The following is a 17936-nucleotide window of genomic DNA, read 5'->3' as shown; positions in this document are numbered from 1 at the left end:
CAGGCATTTAAGGAAAATGTTAAAAAAGTTAGATGTTGATGACCTGCTTTGCTTGAACAGTGTATCATTTTTGAAGACTTTGTTCGATTTATGGGTAAATAAATATTTTTAGAGGCTTACAAATCCTTCAAAAGATGCAATAGTATCTCTGAAATTTTGAAAGCACTGGTTATGGTTACTTTTTTCGAAACTTATTGAAAGATGGTAATCGGACGTATGTCTTGGTCTGGGCAATGGCAAAGATGCTGCAAAATTTCATATGCAATTTTCATTAAGTTGCTTAAGAATCTTCTATGGTTTCTTTAATGAAAGTTCTGTGTAATAAGTAAATCATAATCAGTTTTAGATCTTGCGTGATGAAATAGATTAAAATGTTCGAATCTTTATACTTTGAAACTGCATTCTGGAACATTTGTTCTTTATAAGTTGAAGCTGAGGGGTATTAATGGAGTGGTGAAGCGATTATAAAGCCTCTGCAGCAGGCGAAAGCTCACAAAGAGCTGTAGAGCCAAAAGATGATGATGAAGTTGAAGCTGAAGTGAAGGCGGCAGCCTTAGCCGAATGAGTTGATGCGTGAGTGCCATTCAGAAGTGTGTAGGTTAAAATCTTCGTGCATGAAACGCTAAAGTGAGTGAAAAAGTTTTTTCTATGGCAGTAGTAAAGCTCTTAGTACTTTTCGAAAAAGCTTGTCATAAGAAACCATTTGCCCAAAAAGAGTGTAAGTGCTAATTATATATGTAATAGGTATTTAAGTCGAAATATGCTGCCTTGATTTGGAGGACTAATTTCCAATTTTTATGTTCAATATTCAAAAGTAGTTTCTAAAATTTGAAAAGTGTTCTTGAATAGAAGTGATGGAAAATTTGGTATCGACAAGATTTAGATCTTCATAGACTGTTAAAAAAGTATCGGTGCGCAACTAAGTAGCTCCAGCAGCAAAAAAGGAAGGGTTTTCTTCATCACATCACGACGGGTGATGAAAAATGGATTCATTAAAGCAATCCAAAGAAAAGAAAGTCATGGGGACTGCCCGATCATGCTTCTACGTCATCGCCTCGGCCGAATATTCACGCTGCGAAGGTTATGCTATGTTTTTGGTGGGACCCGGTTGATGTTATTTGTTATGAACTGTTAAAACCAAGCGAAACCATCACTGGGGATCGGTATCGACTTCAATTGATGCGATTGAGTCGAGCACTGCGCGAGAAGCGGCCGCAATATGCGAGAAGGCATGAAAAAGCGATTCTACAGCATGACAACGCTCGGCCTCACGTTGTCAAACCCGTGAAAACCTACCTGGAAACACCGAAATGGGAAATCCTACCCCACCCGCCATATTCTCCAGATATTTGTTAACTCTCTGGGTATTTAAATGTTGTAATAAAATTGAAATTGTGTTTAGTTTACCAGAAAATGAGCTTAGAGTCTATGTCGTATGTTATTTAATTAAGTTATTTCTAAATTTAAAATTTATATTTATTTATTTAAAATATATAAATATTTTTGTTTTCATAAATAACAGCACCAAACCATGACAGAACTCCCTCCAAAATTACAAGCCATTCTCTCATCTCTTTTCTTCCGTTTATCATGCCAATACATTTCGTGGTTCCGATCCGTCCAGATTGACTTTTTTTCCTAGGAAAAAATTATTCTTTCCCATTCATTTTCCCAAAACTGGTACTTTTCTGCAAATGCCAATCCGGAGATTCTTTTAAAATCAATCGGACAAGAGAAATTAGTTTATAGATAATCTTGTGCCTGATCAAAGCTTTTTTTCAAAATTAACAATATTTTCGAGAAAAACCCTTCTGTTTAAAAAACTGTTTAAAAAAATCGACATTTTTCAAAAGAAAAAATTCTTCGCTCAGGTACGGGTGTTTTATGTTTTTCAAACCTGTATAAATTTTATTTTATTTTTATAAATCTACCACGCAGTTTTTCAGTTACAGTGATCACCAGTTCAAAAAACATAGTTTTGAGAAAAACGCATTTAAGTTTTTGCTATCTGCTCCGGAGCGCCCGAGTGCCCCTTGTTAATTTTTGAATAACTCGAAAAGTATTTGTCGGACTCAATTCAAATTTCCACATTATATTTTTAAGATATTATACTTTAAGAAAGTGCAAGACAAAAAATCCATTTTTTTTTTGAGAATTCTGACTACCCTAACCCCTTAACTTAGGTTTAGACACTCATTTTTCATGTTCTAGACTAGAATTGGCTTGCAAAATTTGTTGCACACGACGCACAGTGCGGCCGATTCCCAAAAAGCTGGCCAAAAGTCGAAAAAAAAGTTTCTAGGTAGAGTTTTTTTGTCTTTGGGTTGGCTACAGTAATGCCTTGAGTAGTGAAAACCGTTCATAGCAACGTCCTGTATCCTAAGTATCCTCTGTATTTTCAGTCGCAACGTGGCCTTCGTTTAAGCATCGTATTACTGTCGATGAATAGTGAAAGTTTTACACATTTGAAAGATTTTGTAATGGAGTAAATTGAACAAAACCAAGTGGAATCATCTTCGGAAGGTTAGTTAAATACGAGAAATCTTTAGTACATATCAATACCTCGACACAAAATTTTTGCTGCAGCAATACGTAGATACATTCTTTGCAATTTTTTTTATAAAATTTGAGTTTTCAAACTGTATAGTAATACAACGCCGTCATATGCTGCTTTGAAACCTATTAAAGGTTACTCAAAAAAGTAATGGTTACTGAATAAAACAAGATTCAGCTGCTACCACTTGCTACCTTGCGACCCCGAAAACATATAAATTTACATGCATCTTGATTATGTTCTTGAATATACGCTATTTCACGTGAGGGGGGGGCCAATAGGGGTGGAAGGGGGTGGATTTTCAAAATTTTAAGATCAAATTCGTAATCAGCGACCCCGACAACCCCCGAGTAAGAAATTTTGAAGCAATTACTTAATTTTTTGAGTTTTGGCCAGCTTTTCGGGAATCGGCCGCACTGTGCGACGGATAGTAGCTTTATTATTTATTAAATTAAGAGTTTGTTTAATACCAGCAGGGCTGTTTGATTCATTTATAGCTAAACGTTTGATTTCCCGAGTATCTCTAGCGCCAAGTTTGGGTTTTCTACCACTTTCCTTGGTGCATCCGTACTTTTCTTGCAAATGGAAGTAATACAAAGCCACAACTCTGTTTTTTTTTAAGGGGATCCGGTGGTCTAGAAATTTAAAAAAATCTATTTTACTGTTTTTCGATATTTCGAAAGTATAGTCTCTTAAGAATATACTGTGAAATTTTCATGCGGAAATTCCCAGTATTTTGGCTTCTACAACCCATTAACTAGGTAGAGAGTGGTCCGCGCGCTCCTGCACCTGAAACTCCTCATTTTATCTCGAAACGACTTTTTTCGGCCTGTTATTCTCAAACAAAAAAAAACTATTCAACCGAATCGTCTGAAATTTTAATATGTTGTTCACAACATCAATGGCTATTGCCCCTACTAGAATATTTTTATTATTTCAATTATTTCGTATTTTTTAAATTTTTTTTATTCTAGTACGGGATATAGCCACAGTCATACTGATTAATAATTTTTTTGGTTTGGCTGTTTCAGATAAATAGAAGAGCCAAAATAGAGAACACCGTCCAGCTCCAATTTTTCGAGAGAGTAAACTTCAGCGCCATTTTTATAATTATTAAAGTTCAATTTTTTTTCATTTTTGTGTGTAAAAGAAGTTAAATCAAAAGCCTAAAAAATGTAAATATCGTTTTTGATTTTTTTATTGTAAAAAAAATTTCGAGTTGTAGACCACCACGACCCCTTAATTTTGAGCAATATCTCGCATAGTAAGGCCTGAAATTCACAAAAGACCATCAGGTCGAAGTGCAAGCCTTGAATGTCTATGTCTACGAATATGTAAAGGGAAGTTTTGATCAAGGTAAATTAAAAGACGAATTGTGGCAATTCAATCTAAATTAACGCTTTAAGTCAAACATCATTTTCGATCGCCTCTTTATTTTTGAATTTTTTCATTTTTTTTTTGTTTGTTTTTGTTTTTTTTAATTGCTTAATTTGTACAAATAATCACAATTCACTTATCATTCACCGGCAAAAGAAGGTTAAGGAGATAAAGCTGACAGTGTGCCGACAGCCCCATCAGCCCACATTGCACACGTGCCATGTTCGTTCTTTCACATACACATATGCACACATACATATATATATATGTACGAATATATGCTTGTTTTGGTTATAAATGTGGTACCTGCTATGCGATCCAATCATAGCTGTCACGGCAATGACATATTGTACAATCATTTAGCATCGATGTGAACAAATAACGAGCGCTGAAAAAGCGAAAGAATAAAGCGCAAAGAAAGCAAATAAACAAATGCCCATAACATTTATTTTATATAAATCCCTTGTCCATTTGCGCTCTTTCAACGCAATAATATTGTGAGCTCAGCACGACAACGAAACTCCATTTGAACTAATTTATATATAATTTGGTTGGTTAGTCCTTCGCCGCTCGCCTAGCACGCCCGCATTCTCACACCCAACTTTTATTTGCTGTTTTCTGAGCTGCAATGACCCAAAAATCTAATTATCCTCTTAATTCGCGCATACGCACACATACATGCATAAGTATGTATGTATGTAAATACTTTACTACCAGTGTAATGCTATTTTTGTTAGCGATAATTGGGGGTGTGGCAATTAGTTAAATTGGAAATGATCTACCCGATGGAGGGCGACCAAGTAACATAATAAACGTCATTAGGAAATGGTGTGTCGGTTATAATTGAAGTAAGTGCAGTATGAAGGCCAAGAAGTTTGGATTTAGCAACCACAAGCAGAGGTCATAGGAGTTCTCATAGTTAGCGGTCAGTTCGCATGCGCTTTATTAGCGATATCTGGAATTGAAGTGTTATAAAAAAATTATTTATAAAAAAAGTAAATAATTACCGCGTACGCTTTTGTTAGGTGTTTGGCCGAGCTCGTCGTTCTATTAGTGGCGTCTTGATGTTGCTCCACAAGTGGAGGGACCTACAGTAAGTGGACTCCGAACGGCAGACAATTTTTATGAGGAGAGCGACCGCTATTAGAAAAGCTTTGTCTATCATTTGATGTTTAATGCCCTCAATGGGTTTCGCGCCTGTATACTTCTGAATGGTATTCACGCACTAACCCATTGGTCTACGCGACCGTCCTGCATACAACTGATAATTTCAACATGCGTAGGCTTCTCAGTTTATACTGAGCCTCAAGAATAGTTGGTAACAAAAAGCGCGCGTTATGTACAAAAGCGTCAAAGATCCCTACAATCTGGGGGAATAAGATGCAGATGAGTATACATGGGAAAGGTCTAAGGCAGGACTTAGAAAATCGCATACATTTAAATAAGCTCTCCTGGGGCTTTTGCTGAGGAAAATGATAGGGCAGCTATTCAGGATAAGTGAACTTATTTGGAAGCCTATAGAGTAAAGCTCTCGAAGAATGAAGAACACGAAACATAGTGAATACCAAAATACTATTGAAAGTGCGATATACAAAGTGCAATACCCATATTTTATTCAAAGTATTTTCCTTCCGAAGCTAAAGTTTTTCTTCATCTTTGATAGAGCGCATGATTTCCGTCGGAATAGAGCCGCTCATCTTTTGAGGCCAATATCGGATCGACCCAATTCTCAAGTAAAGTAGACCACAATCTGAACAAGGCATTCTGCATTCATCGAAGCAATTAACAGTCAGAAAGAGTACAATTTAGAATATACCATATGTGGGTTAAGGTTTCCCTTCCACTATATTCCAAGTAAGTTTCAACGGGTTGCGGAACATATGGCCGACCATTGGCAAGATGAAAAATCAAGAACTCATATCTGGTTACACATTCCGGCTGCTTTGGGAGCAATGCTCGCTTTCATCCGTTTTACGGGCTGTAATAGGCCGATGATTCCTCCAGCCCATTGGTTGCACCAAACAGTTGTTTTCAATGGATGTAATGGTTACTCTTGAATGGCTTCCGCTTCCATTAATCTCCTCCACGTGTTAGAAGGTCTACCACAGCTGCGATTACCTTGCGGGTTTTAGTCTAGGACTGCTTTTGTAATATCTCCATGGGGCTCTCGCAATGTAAAACCTATCCATTTCCACTTTTGCCTTCGGATTTCAAGATGAACGAATGTCTGCTTCGTTAATGCCCAGAGGTCGGTGTTAGTGATGGTATCAGGCCAGAAACACGCACAATTTTGCCAAGACTGGGATTTATAAATACCTGGAATGCTTGTATATCTCGCATTGTTGTGTTTCATGTCTTACACCCATACAGAAAAGCAGATTTTACATTAGATTCGAAGATCCCCAATTTCGTGCGCCTGGATATATGAGATGATGTACACACTTTGTCCAAAAGGCCAAACACAGCGCTACCCTTAGCGGAACTCTACTACTACTTCGAGTTTAGTGCCGTTTATCTGAAAGGTTTGCGAGCCCGCTGTGTTGACGCACAACAGCTTTGTCTCCGCAATGTTGATTTTCAAGCCCACTTTCGCTTACCGTTGCGCGTTAGACATATGTCGTCTGCATAGGCAAGACCTTTAAGATAGTCACCCAGATTAAAGGATATATATCTGTAAACCACTGATGCTTGACGCAATACTAGGTCCAGTACCAGGTTGAACAGGAGCGGGGATAGCATGTATCCCTATCTTACTCCTGTCTGCACTTGAATTCCACGGCTCAGGATGTTCTCAAATCGATTGACATCTGTATATAATTCTTTTATAAGGTTGATGACCTTTTCAGGCACTCCTTGCAGACAAGGGATACCTACCTATGGTTATGGCCTAAGATATTCATTTAGTGGCCTAAGGTAAAAGTTGAAAATTTTCATGGCAATTTTTTGAAGTTTGTTAAATTTTTATAAACTTTTGAAAAATTTTGGAGCTTTGATTTATAAGTTTTTTATTATACAATAAAATATACTTTTATAAAAAATTTACAAAAAAAATACAAAAAAAAATTATTATGAAAAACAATGTGAATATTGTAAAAGTCAGTATAACAGGATTAGGGTATGTGAGCCCGAATCTATGAGGCTGTCGTAGCCGAATGGGTAGGTGCGTGACTACCATTCGGGAAACGGAGGTTTAGAAGGCAATGGCAAACCTCCGAATATGTTTCTGCCATGAAAAAACTTCTCATACAAAAATATCTGCCGTTCGGAGTCGGCATAAAACTGAATATAGGTCCCTCCATTTGTGGAACAACATCAAGGCGCACGCCACAAAGAGGAGGAGGAGCTCGGCTTAACAGAATTATATGCACCAATTACTTATTTAATTATTTTTTGAATGTATGGGGTATAAGAAAGCTTCCTTTTTTTAGTAAATACGCAATTTTCGGAACCCTACCAGCTAGCATAACTGGCATAGCTCGCCTGCTACGTAAAATCAATACTTGTCAAATGCTAAATTCATGTCTCAAAGCCGGCAATTACTATCAAATGCAATTGCAAAATTAACTTTTATGGTATCCTTAAGCATAATTCGACCAACAACTCAAAACATTTATTTGCACTTTTACGAGTGCATCTACCAGTAAAAGTAAGTGCCTCCCGCCGCAGAACTCTTGCACCCACTTTTTGTTTCGCATCCGCATCAAATTAACTTTAATTACGTGACACTGAATATTCATTAAGTCTGAAATAAATGAGACGCCAATTCGACGCGTTCATTCTCACCTCAACTCCTGCTGGTATCCTCAGATAATAAATATTTATAAAATGTTTGGTGCATTTCACCATTCCTTCACTCATTCTTAGCTCCTTTTGTGTGCATTCTTTTGCTGGTCGACTTTGCGGCGACAATTCTAAATGACAGTTGTCCGATTGGAGGAGCACACACACACTTCTCATATACGTATAAATTAATAAACACCTACACACGGGCAATATTTTAATGATGTCTATAAAATGGTACTACACTGGCCGGCCACAGCAATCAAGAACATTTGATTTAAAAGGTCGGTTGCCGCCGATTAACATCCACGTATATGCAACCAATGATTTCAACACAAGAAATTCGTATTTACTACTCGTATTCGCCTTCATTCCTCAATAAGTTTGGCCTCAGTAAATTCCGCTTAACAGTGGATACTATCAAATGAGTGGTAGATTTAACAACAGAAGCCATTGAAGGCAAGAGATGGTGCGGTGGGAAAAAGGAATACTGAGCTGTGGTAACTCTGGACGTTAGAAATGCTTTTAATACAGCTCGCTGGCAGCGTTTACTAGCCCTCGCAAAAATAGGGTCGCCTAGTTATAAAGGATTTTCCAATCAGAAATGTTATTTTGATATTCAAAGAAAAATGCTAGTCTTTAATATAAATGATCGGATGTATATTTCATTATAAAGAGGAAGGTATGTCGTAAACATCAAACAAATGATCATCACGACCACGCATACAGGACAATATCCTTTTCATGAAATTTTCCATAACCGAATTGCAAAGTGGCTGCCCTATGTCCTCGATAGCCTAACGAATTCATCTTTGAGGTCTTGAATCGACCGTGGGCTGTTGGCGTAGACCTTCTCTTTCACGTGACCCCAAAGAAAAAAAGTCACAAGGTGTTGAATCACAAGATCTCGGTGGCCAATTGTGATCACCTCTTCGAGAGATAACACGATCCCGAAACTTTTCCCGTAAAAGAGCAATGGTTTCGTTGCTTGTGTGGCACGTAGTGCCGTCTTTTTGAAAATAAACGTTGTCCAAATCAAAACCATCCAATTCTGACCATAAAAAGCCATTAATCATCTCTCGATAGCCTTTTATATATTTAAATAACACCTGTTATTGGAAAACCCTGTATTATCAGAATAATTGGAAGCTATTTCACCGACCTTAAACTGAGATTAGAGCGACACAGGCATTGAGGAGTATATCGTGTCAGTAGGGGTTCCTCCAGAATTAGTTTTGGGCCCACTGCAATGGAACTTAATGTACGGCTGGGTTCTAAGACTGAATATGTCCCCTATAACTAAAGCCATTGGATTCGCGGATGAAATCGTGGAGGTAATGGTGGTAAAACATATTCAGAAATTGAGAGTATCGCCAGCGAATCAGTAAAGAGGATGAAGGCTTGGTTGAGATCTATGGAGCAAGAATTAGCTGAGCATAACACCGATGTAGTCCTAATAAGCAGCAGAAAGGTAGTAGAAATTATAAATGTAAATGTTGGGACTGTAGATTAGGTTAGGTTAAATGGCTGCCCTTGCGTGGGACCCACTTGGAAAAAAGTTATAATTTGTTCGTTGTGATACCATACAGAGGGAGGGGAAGGGAACAGGAAAGACGGAGGAACCAGACAGAATTCAGAGCTTGGATTAGAGGGTTTGAGGATGACGACCAACAAGTGGCGATTTACGTTTGTGTTAACCGCTCCAAGCTGCTAATGAATTTCACCAGATTTTGTGATATTTAAGTCCGCAATATCCGCTAATGTGGCGAAAAAGTGAGAGCCAAATATTTAAAGCCTTGCCCCGACTAGAGCAGGGCAACTGGACAGTAACTATTAACCCAAAACCAGCTATTAAATACCTAGGAATGATGATTGACAGTCGTATAAGTTTCGAAACGCACCAAACACATCAAGTGTACAGTCCTGCTGTCGCGAATAAAGCCAAACAACAGCCCTAGTCACAGCATGAGGATACTATATAGCCCGGTAGTCAGCTCGGTTCTTTTGTATGCCACACCGATTTGGGCTGATGCACTGAACATAAATAGCTACACGAAAAAACTGATAGCCCTCAATCGGCTAAGCGCTTTGCAGACCATCTGTAGCTTCCATACGATTTCGAACGACGCTTCCTTCGTTATTGCAGGTATAGACCCTGCAGACATTTTGGCGAAAGAAATGCAGAGAGTTTATATTAGGCTATCCGAACACAACGGTAAAGCAAGGCGTAAAAATATTGCAGAAGGAGAAAGGGGTCGTTCGACTGCCCACTGGCAAGACCGGTGGAGCAGATCACCGAAAGGTAGATGAACGCATGGGCTAATATCCACTCTTACGACGTGCTTCGAAAGGAGCCATGGAGAAATAAACTTCCCCCTAACCCAATTCCTTTCAGGGCAGTTTCTATTTTGAAAATACCTCCCTAGATTTAGGCTATGATAGTTCCCCAAACTGCCAATCTGCACGGAAAGAGAAGAAGACGCTAATCACGTCTTGTTCCAATGCCCACGCTATGCTACCGATACCGGTATCCTATTAATTGGAGAAAATATTATAGATTTTATGCAAAAATCGGGTAATAACTGGAAGCCAAGCTACGCGGTTGCAAAACATATTCACAATGATTTAAGACACGCGGCGCTTCGTAGACATGATAACCAGCGGCCTATGAGCTAACCAGCCCCTTGAGGTAATATCTTTTTGGTAGTTTCGCGGGAAGAGTGGTAGATTGTGGAGAGATGTTTAGTACATAGGTGTAGCTGTGAAACTACAAGTCGTGCAATTTGCTATGCAGATATAGCAGCACTCATGAGAGCTTCCTGTTCACGGGCGTTATCCCGGCAAAAAAAAACAAAAGATATTTGAGTTTTTTGTTTTCCTTGTTCACTCCTCTCGGGAGCATAGGGCCTCAACAAGACTCAGTCTTGCGTTGGTTTCGTTAATATATTTTGATTTCTGACAGGGTAGGTGATTAGCCTGCCGCTACCAGTCATAAATAGTGGGAATGCCTACCTGTCGTTGCTTAGGAACAACAGCTTCTTACTGCTTGGAGCGCCATCTGTGTTTCACATTTTTCTGCCATTCTTCGCGACATTTGGTGTGTCTGCGCTATTACCGCGGTTGCCCGCTTCGTCTTACTGGCGCCACTGATGCAATGTATAACTGTGTGTTTTTCTTTGTATTCTAAGTGAGTTATAAATATTCTAGCCTTAATTTAGTTATAAATATTCTCAGACAACCGAACGTTTTCTTATTACGATTTTTTCTTTTTGTTTTTCTTGACTATACTTAACCACTGCTGCTTTCAACTTCTTGAATAATTTCTTGCACCTAATCTAACCTTAAAATCTTCACTTTCACTTTTTTGCAGATTTGCGCTCTACTACATTTTACTCTGCTCCCTCTCCTGGTTCCTGTACTTCCTGATCGATGGCGGCTCGGAGAATTATTGGCGTCCAATTTCCAGCTCCTTCTCAATGCTTTCACTCATCACAATCACCGCCATGTGTTTCACGCACTGGGACATGTATCGTGCCTATCGTACATTTACGTCCGCGCTCACGGCTGTTGTGTTGTGCGCCTCCTCCTTGACCTTTCTCATCTGTACCGGCCGCGCTTTCAGTCCGCTCGGCCACTTCTCGATTTGTCTATCGATCGTGCTACTCATATATACGGCCCTGCCAATGCCACTATGGATGAGTGCCTTCATAGCCGTCGCCTACTCCGCTCTCTTTGAGGTCGCCTCACACATAGTAATGGGCGACAGTGCCACTCATGGCACCGCGAATGAGAGTAACAATAAGATTATGCTGTTGCGCATTTTACTGCACATTTGCGTTCATTTAGTGGGCGTTCATGTGTTGGTCATGAATATGGTACGCATGCGCGGCATGTTTATGAAGGTGGGACAAAATCTGCTAGTTCGTCGCCAGTTGGAGATGGAGAAACAACTTAAGGAGAAAATGATACATTCGGTGATGCCACCAAAAGTCGCCGACATGTTGTTGAATGAGAGCGGGGCCGGCGGTATTGATACCAAAGATGGCGTAATCGATCCAGATTCCCACTATGTGAGACCGCGCACTTCCAATGACCTGAAATCTTTATTTCGTCCCTTCCATATGCACAGCATGGACAACGTGAGCATTTTGTTTGCAGATATTGTGGGTTTTACCAAAATGTCCTCTACGAAAACGGCCGAGCAACTGGTGGAGATACTCAACGACCTGTTCGAGCGTTTCGATGATCTCTGTACGCTGAGTGGCTGCGAGAAAATCTCCACGTTGGGTGATTGCTATTATTGCGTATCTGGGTGTCCGGAACCACGCGCGGATCATGCAATCTGCTGCGTCGAAATGGGTCTGGGTATGATCGATGCGATGCGTTGCTTTGATGCACAGCGTCATGAGGGGGTTAAAATGCGTGTCGGCGTGCATACCGGTACCGTGTTGTGCGGCATCGTAGGCACAAGGCGTGTAAAGTTTGACGTCTGGAGCAACGACGTATCCTTGGCGAATAAGTAAGCAGATGCAAATTAAGAACCGCGTTTAGAAAACTTTAACGCATTATTTTCATTACAGAATGGAGTCCACTGGAAAACCTGAGCAGGTGCACATCTCCGAGGAAACCTCCAAATTTCTGGGCGACGCTTATCTACTCGAGGAGGGCGAAGAAGTTTTTGGTAAATTCCACTCAACCGCTTGAACATTTCAGTCGAACTCATACATTCTTTACTACAGGTCATCGCACTTATTTTGTCGTTGGCCGACGGAAAGATGTATCGCGCGCTAACAGTCTCAGTCCTAGCATACCAACCAACTATGATGGTAGCCACCTGCAGCTGCCGGGCATACCAGGCCAATCTACGCCACTTTCGCTGAGCACCACAAATATTTCGGTTATTCATCCGAATGTGCCGCCTGCTTCGCCTGTCGGACAATTATCTTCTTCACTCAACCCCTCGCCCATACTTTCGATGCGTCCGCGTCTCACCTCGCTCAGCATGAAGCTGCGCAAGAAGTCACAGAGCCGCGAACGCGATATCGAACGAGGCATCATTCATGCCGATCCAATGAGCGTGCCACCAGTGGTGGTGGTGCGCGAAAGACCAAAGATCATTATAACGACAAAGAGTCTGCCCGGCAGCCTGGACTCCACAGATGACCCGGACAAAGCGGATGATGGCTGCTGTAATGGAGTTAATGGCACAAATGGCAATGTAGAAAAGGCTCACTCAGCGGAAGAAAATGGACGCACGAAAATCAAATTGAAAGTTTGCAAAGTACCACGCTTTTTCAAAAAAATCGAGGATATCGTTAAGCATACAGACAAATCGTCAAGTGCTGATATTGGCAGTATTGTGCCAAGCTCTAAGTCTGTGGCGGCCGGCACGGATGAGACTGTTGCTTTCATTGAACCAAATGGCTATCACCAGTTACCTGTGGTGATTGAGTCATCCAAGCTACCATTAGTGTCACACACACTCGAAATCCCGCAAAAACCAATGCTGCACCATGCCGCCACCTCTACGGGCATCTCACACAATTACGTACGATCGCCTGATGGTAGTTGCTGCTCACCCGGTCAGTACTCGATGTTTGACGATATCATCGACATTCGTTCGTACATCAGTCAGTCGCGCAGCGATATCTCACCCTTCGGCCGCTCCGGCAGCTACCGTTCGCAATGCGGACGCAGTGGAAAATCAGAGACTTCGCCGTTGCCACGACCACGCGCTTCCACACTAACTTCTGCCACGGCCAATAAAAGTAAAGATGCGCCCGCTGCGCAGCCACTAATCCATAGCGAAGTACCCTTATCTTCCACACTCACAGTGACAGGCAATCATCAGGCTGCGCACTCACGCAATTCAAGTATTTGGCCAGATGGTCTTAGTATATGTCCGTCGGCTACCTCGCGCAAAGATTCAGGCATTAAGAGCAATTCGCGTCGCTCTTCAATACAACATCAAATCTACGCGCTCAATCAAACCGCCATAAGTCAACATCGTGTTTCTGGCTACTTTACCAGTTCGACGTCTAGCATTTCGAACATAGGTGATGCCACAATGTTGGCCCACGTGGCACTCCCACCGATACCGCAGCCCACACCGCAAGTAACTGATCCGCTGGCAGCCTGTCTGCAACAATTGCGCAAACAGTCCGACCTTCAGTTGATACGCTGTGTTCGTGACAACGCTAAATCGCAACGGAGCTACCTGGTCAAGCCGCCGCTCAAGCGCTTCAGTTTGTACTTTAAATCCAGGCAAATGGAGCGCGACTTTCGCTCCAAAGCTCATCGCTTTGGCAATGAGAATGAGACTGAAGGACCTCCTACATTGGCAACGCCACGCTACAATACATACATCGACATTTTCGTCGGCATCGCAGTGTACTTGTGCATTTCTATATCACTCTTTCTTATGACTCCAAACACCGTTACACCCAGCTTTCGCCTGTGGGTCTCACTCTTCACAGTCTTTACAGCCATACAAATTTTCGCATTATTCCTTTTCACGCGGCAAATGTGCCGGCGCCACAATACACAGGCGCGCACGAAGGTCAACGATACGGAATCGTGCGCGGACCGCATATTCGAAGCCATATCCAGCTGGTATCCTTGGCATATTTGTTTAGCTATACTCATGGCAATGCCGGTAATATTGATCATTGCGAACTTCCTGCTGCTCGATCTCAACTTGCTCGAAGCTTTCGAGTATCACTACGGCTTCCTAATCTTCGTCTGCATTGTGCATTTTTGCAACTTCACGCAGCTCAACTGTTGGGTGCGCAATACCTTGGCACTAATGGCGGCCATGTGCTTCGTAGGCATTGCCGTAAGTCAGTTAACAGTCTATTCGAATCGAACAGATGCAGCCGAAGCAGCGGCAGTGGCACAACACGCAAATGCCACGCGTTTACTTTACCCTGGCGCCGAGGGTGGAAATTATCTCATCGAGGAGATCAAGTGGTTTCAAGACTATCATGTAGAGATTTATCTCGATCTACTGCTTATACTAGTGTTGGTTTGGTTTTTAAACCGCGAGTTCGAGATCGGCTACCGCCTAACCTTCTACGGCAATGCTGTGGCCAATCAGGATAAAATACGCGTGCAGAACATGAAAAATCAAGCAGATATGTTGCTGCACAACATAATACCAAAGCATGTGGCCGAGCATCTGAAGAATACCGCCAAATACTCTGAAAATCATCACGATGTGGCGATCATCTTCGCTTCCATAGTTAACTTCAACGAAATGTACGACGAAAGCTATCTCGGAGGCAAGGAATACTTGCGCGTTTTGAACGAACTAATAGGGGATTTCGATGAGCTGCTCTCCCAACCCGAATTCCGCTGTGTAGAGAAGATCAAAACAATCGGTTCAACTTTCATGGCAGCCAGCGGTCTAGACCCCTCACATCGTGGCGACAAGAACGAGCACATACACGCTTTAATGGAATTCGCGATAGCCATGCAAGAGGTGGTGGACGCTTTCAACAAGGACTTGCTTGAGTTCAACTTGATACTGCGCATTGGGCTGAATATCGGCGACGTGACGGCCGGTGTGATCGGCACTAGCAAGCTGCATTACGACATCTGGGGCGATGCGGTAAATGTGGCATCGCGCATGGACTCCACAGGTATGCCAAATCGCATACAGGTAGGCAAGGACTGTCTGCCCTTCCTCGAGGATAAGTACGAGTTTGAACGGCGTGGCAGCGTTTACGTGAAAGGTAAGGACCACATGGAGGTGTACCTATACACAATGCGCAAAGGAGAGGCTGAACAGAAGACAGAAGAAGAGAAAGTAGTGGACAAATTAGACAGTAAAGAAGAGATATTAGCGGAACCGAACAAAATGCTGAAAGCGGCAAACGGCGAAGTGACTGGGCGCGAACCGAATGAACTGTCAACGAATAAAGAGGGCACCTAAAACCACACCGCACGCAGTGAGCTGTGAATGGGAAAATAAAAGTTTTTTGTGGATGGAAATCAAGTGCTGTGATGTCGAATGATTATTTGGCAACGTCCAATAGTCAGGGGCAACGTGTAGAGGCTTAGAGTTATAGGTTGCAGCAACTGGAAGTGGCCGAAGGAAGCCTGCCAAAGGAGGAGTGGGAAAGCAAACATAAAAAGTAAAAGGATACGAGATTTGCGACGACTGCGAGGATTGTATGAATAGTGCGTGGATCTGCGGGTCTACAGCCTTGAAAGGTTTCAAAATTGCATTTATGGTTAGAGTAAATTTAGATATTTTGAAGTCATTGTATCTGCAGTTTGAATAGGCAACTAAATTGTGATATTGTGGGGAAAGGTGGGTATAGCCTAGCAAACCGTGGTGGGTTAAATGGTGTGCAAACAGACCAACTAAGCTAAGCTGAACATGTAAAAGGCAAATATTGTTTTTGTTGCGGTATGTGCATGTGTATGTATTATACTCATACATATACGAAAAATTCGGTAGCTGGTTGAGTGCGCTTGGGGACGATTGGCCTTATTGATATTGACGTTTTTTTAAGGCCCTACGCAATCAGGCACACGGTGCAAGCAAATGAAACAAAACGAGAAATTGTTAACAGGACATTGCTTACATACAGACATACTAAAAATGTTAGCATACAACTACATGCATATAATATACAAGTCCATATATGTATACCCTTAGTGCGCTCTCGTCAAATGTACTCGTATCAATGTGGCTTTCGATGTCTTAGCGTAACATTTAATACAAATCTAACAAAAAATATGGAAAATTACAAAATATAAAAAATTAAAATACTAAAAAAAAAATTTAAATTTTAATATTGTCGAAATTTAAAATTATTGAAAATATCAGGAAATTTAATCCACGAGAGCCTTAAAGACTATAATTTGAAATGAGATCAAACGCTTTAGTTTCCAAAATATGTATATTCGCTTATGAGAGGGACTTTGCTGAAAAATGATTAAAGGGCGCGACCACTGTAGCACCGGAAAAAATGAGAAAATGAAGTTAATCAAAATTCTGACAAAGGAAACTTTATTCTAAATATTGTTAATTTTATTCATTATTTACTTTAAAGCCACGTAGAAGATAAATAACGCTGTGCAGCTTTTCTTCGATGCCGGATTTGTTTTTTTTTTTTTTAAGATTATGCGACAGCAGTGAAAAATTAAAAAAAAAAAATTACAGATCCTTGTTTCTAAAAACAGCTATGCAATTTTTTTTTTCTAAATTATTTTTTTTATTTTATTGTAATTTTTTTTTTTTTTTTTTGTAAATTATTATTTAATTTATTGTACAATATCTTTTTTTTTTTTGTAAATTATTTTTTTTATTTTATCGTAATTTTTTTTTTTCTAAATTTTTTTATGTAATTTATCGCAAACCCAACATCCTTACTTCCATGCAGAATTTAATTTTTATTGTAGAGTTAAAATTTTAAGTCAAACGCTCATGATTTTAGTCGGGAGCTCGAAAAATACAGTTTTGAGAAGAAAAGCGCTTTTAAAAGTTTTCGGTACAAAACCTGCGCAAAATTCAAAATAGAAGTTTTGAGACATATTTCTCAGTTTAATCCTTCGCTTGTGACATTGTAACCTATTCAATGATGCAAAAATATGATTTTTTTCAAATTCCTACAGTGGCCTAACCGTTTAATCGAGAAACATTTTAAGGATGCAATATGCAATTTGGATTACACAAACTCTAAAATATTCCACTAATTACTACTACACCAGAGTTCAAGAATTTTATTTTTGTATTTACAATTTTAATGGTTAATTATTATTTGTGTTTTTAGAGAATTTTTTTTTTTGTTTTGAGACTTTTTTTTGCTAACTTTGGTTCTTTTGTAAATTATTTTTTTTAAATTTTTTTTTTTGTAACTTGTTTCCTTAATTTTTGGTTTTAGTTTTTTTTTTGCAAGGTTTTGATTTTTTATTTTTTTTTCTTTATTATTTTGTTTTTTATGTAACAAAAACAAAGTTTTTCCTTTTATGTTAATTTTTTTTTTTCGTTTGTTAAATTTTTTTATTTTGGTTTTTGTGCACATATTTTTTTTATTAATTTTGCTTTAAATTTTTTTTGTTTTGTTTTATTAACTTTTATCTTTTTTTTTTTTTGTTCTTTTGTTGTGTTTTTGTTTTTTGTTTCGTTTTTTTTTTGTAATTTTTTTTTGTCTTTTTTTTTTGGTTATTCTGGTTTTTTCTAACTTTTTGTTTTTATTTTTTCATATGGTTAAAT

The 17936-nt window shown here is 39.9% G+C and overlaps 1 protein-coding gene across 1 annotated transcript in view; it reads left to right on the top strand.

The window, feature by feature from the left end:
- The window catches only part of LOC128856978 (adenylate cyclase type 9), a 57382-nt gene extending 40570 nt beyond the window's left edge, over nucleotides 1-16812 (top strand). The window contains exons 3-5 of the mRNA XM_054092458.1: nucleotides 11082-12230; nucleotides 12292-12392; nucleotides 12451-16812. Coding sequence (XP_053948433.1) covers nucleotides 11082-12230; nucleotides 12292-12392; nucleotides 12451-15644 — 4444 coding nt within the window. The 3' untranslated portion in view covers nucleotides 15645-16812. The remainder of the gene's footprint in view (nucleotides 1-11081; nucleotides 12231-12291; nucleotides 12393-12450) is intronic.
- Nucleotides 16813-17936: the final 1124 nt, after the last annotated feature.

The sequence above is a fragment of the Anastrepha ludens genome, chromosome 3 (genome assembly GCF_028408465.1).
Source record: "Anastrepha ludens isolate Willacy chromosome 3, idAnaLude1.1, whole genome shotgun sequence".
In the NCBI taxonomy this organism is placed as follows: Eukaryota; Metazoa; Arthropoda; class Insecta; order Diptera; family Tephritidae; genus Anastrepha; species Anastrepha ludens.
This window is presented reverse-complemented; position numbering and strand designations above follow the sequence as displayed.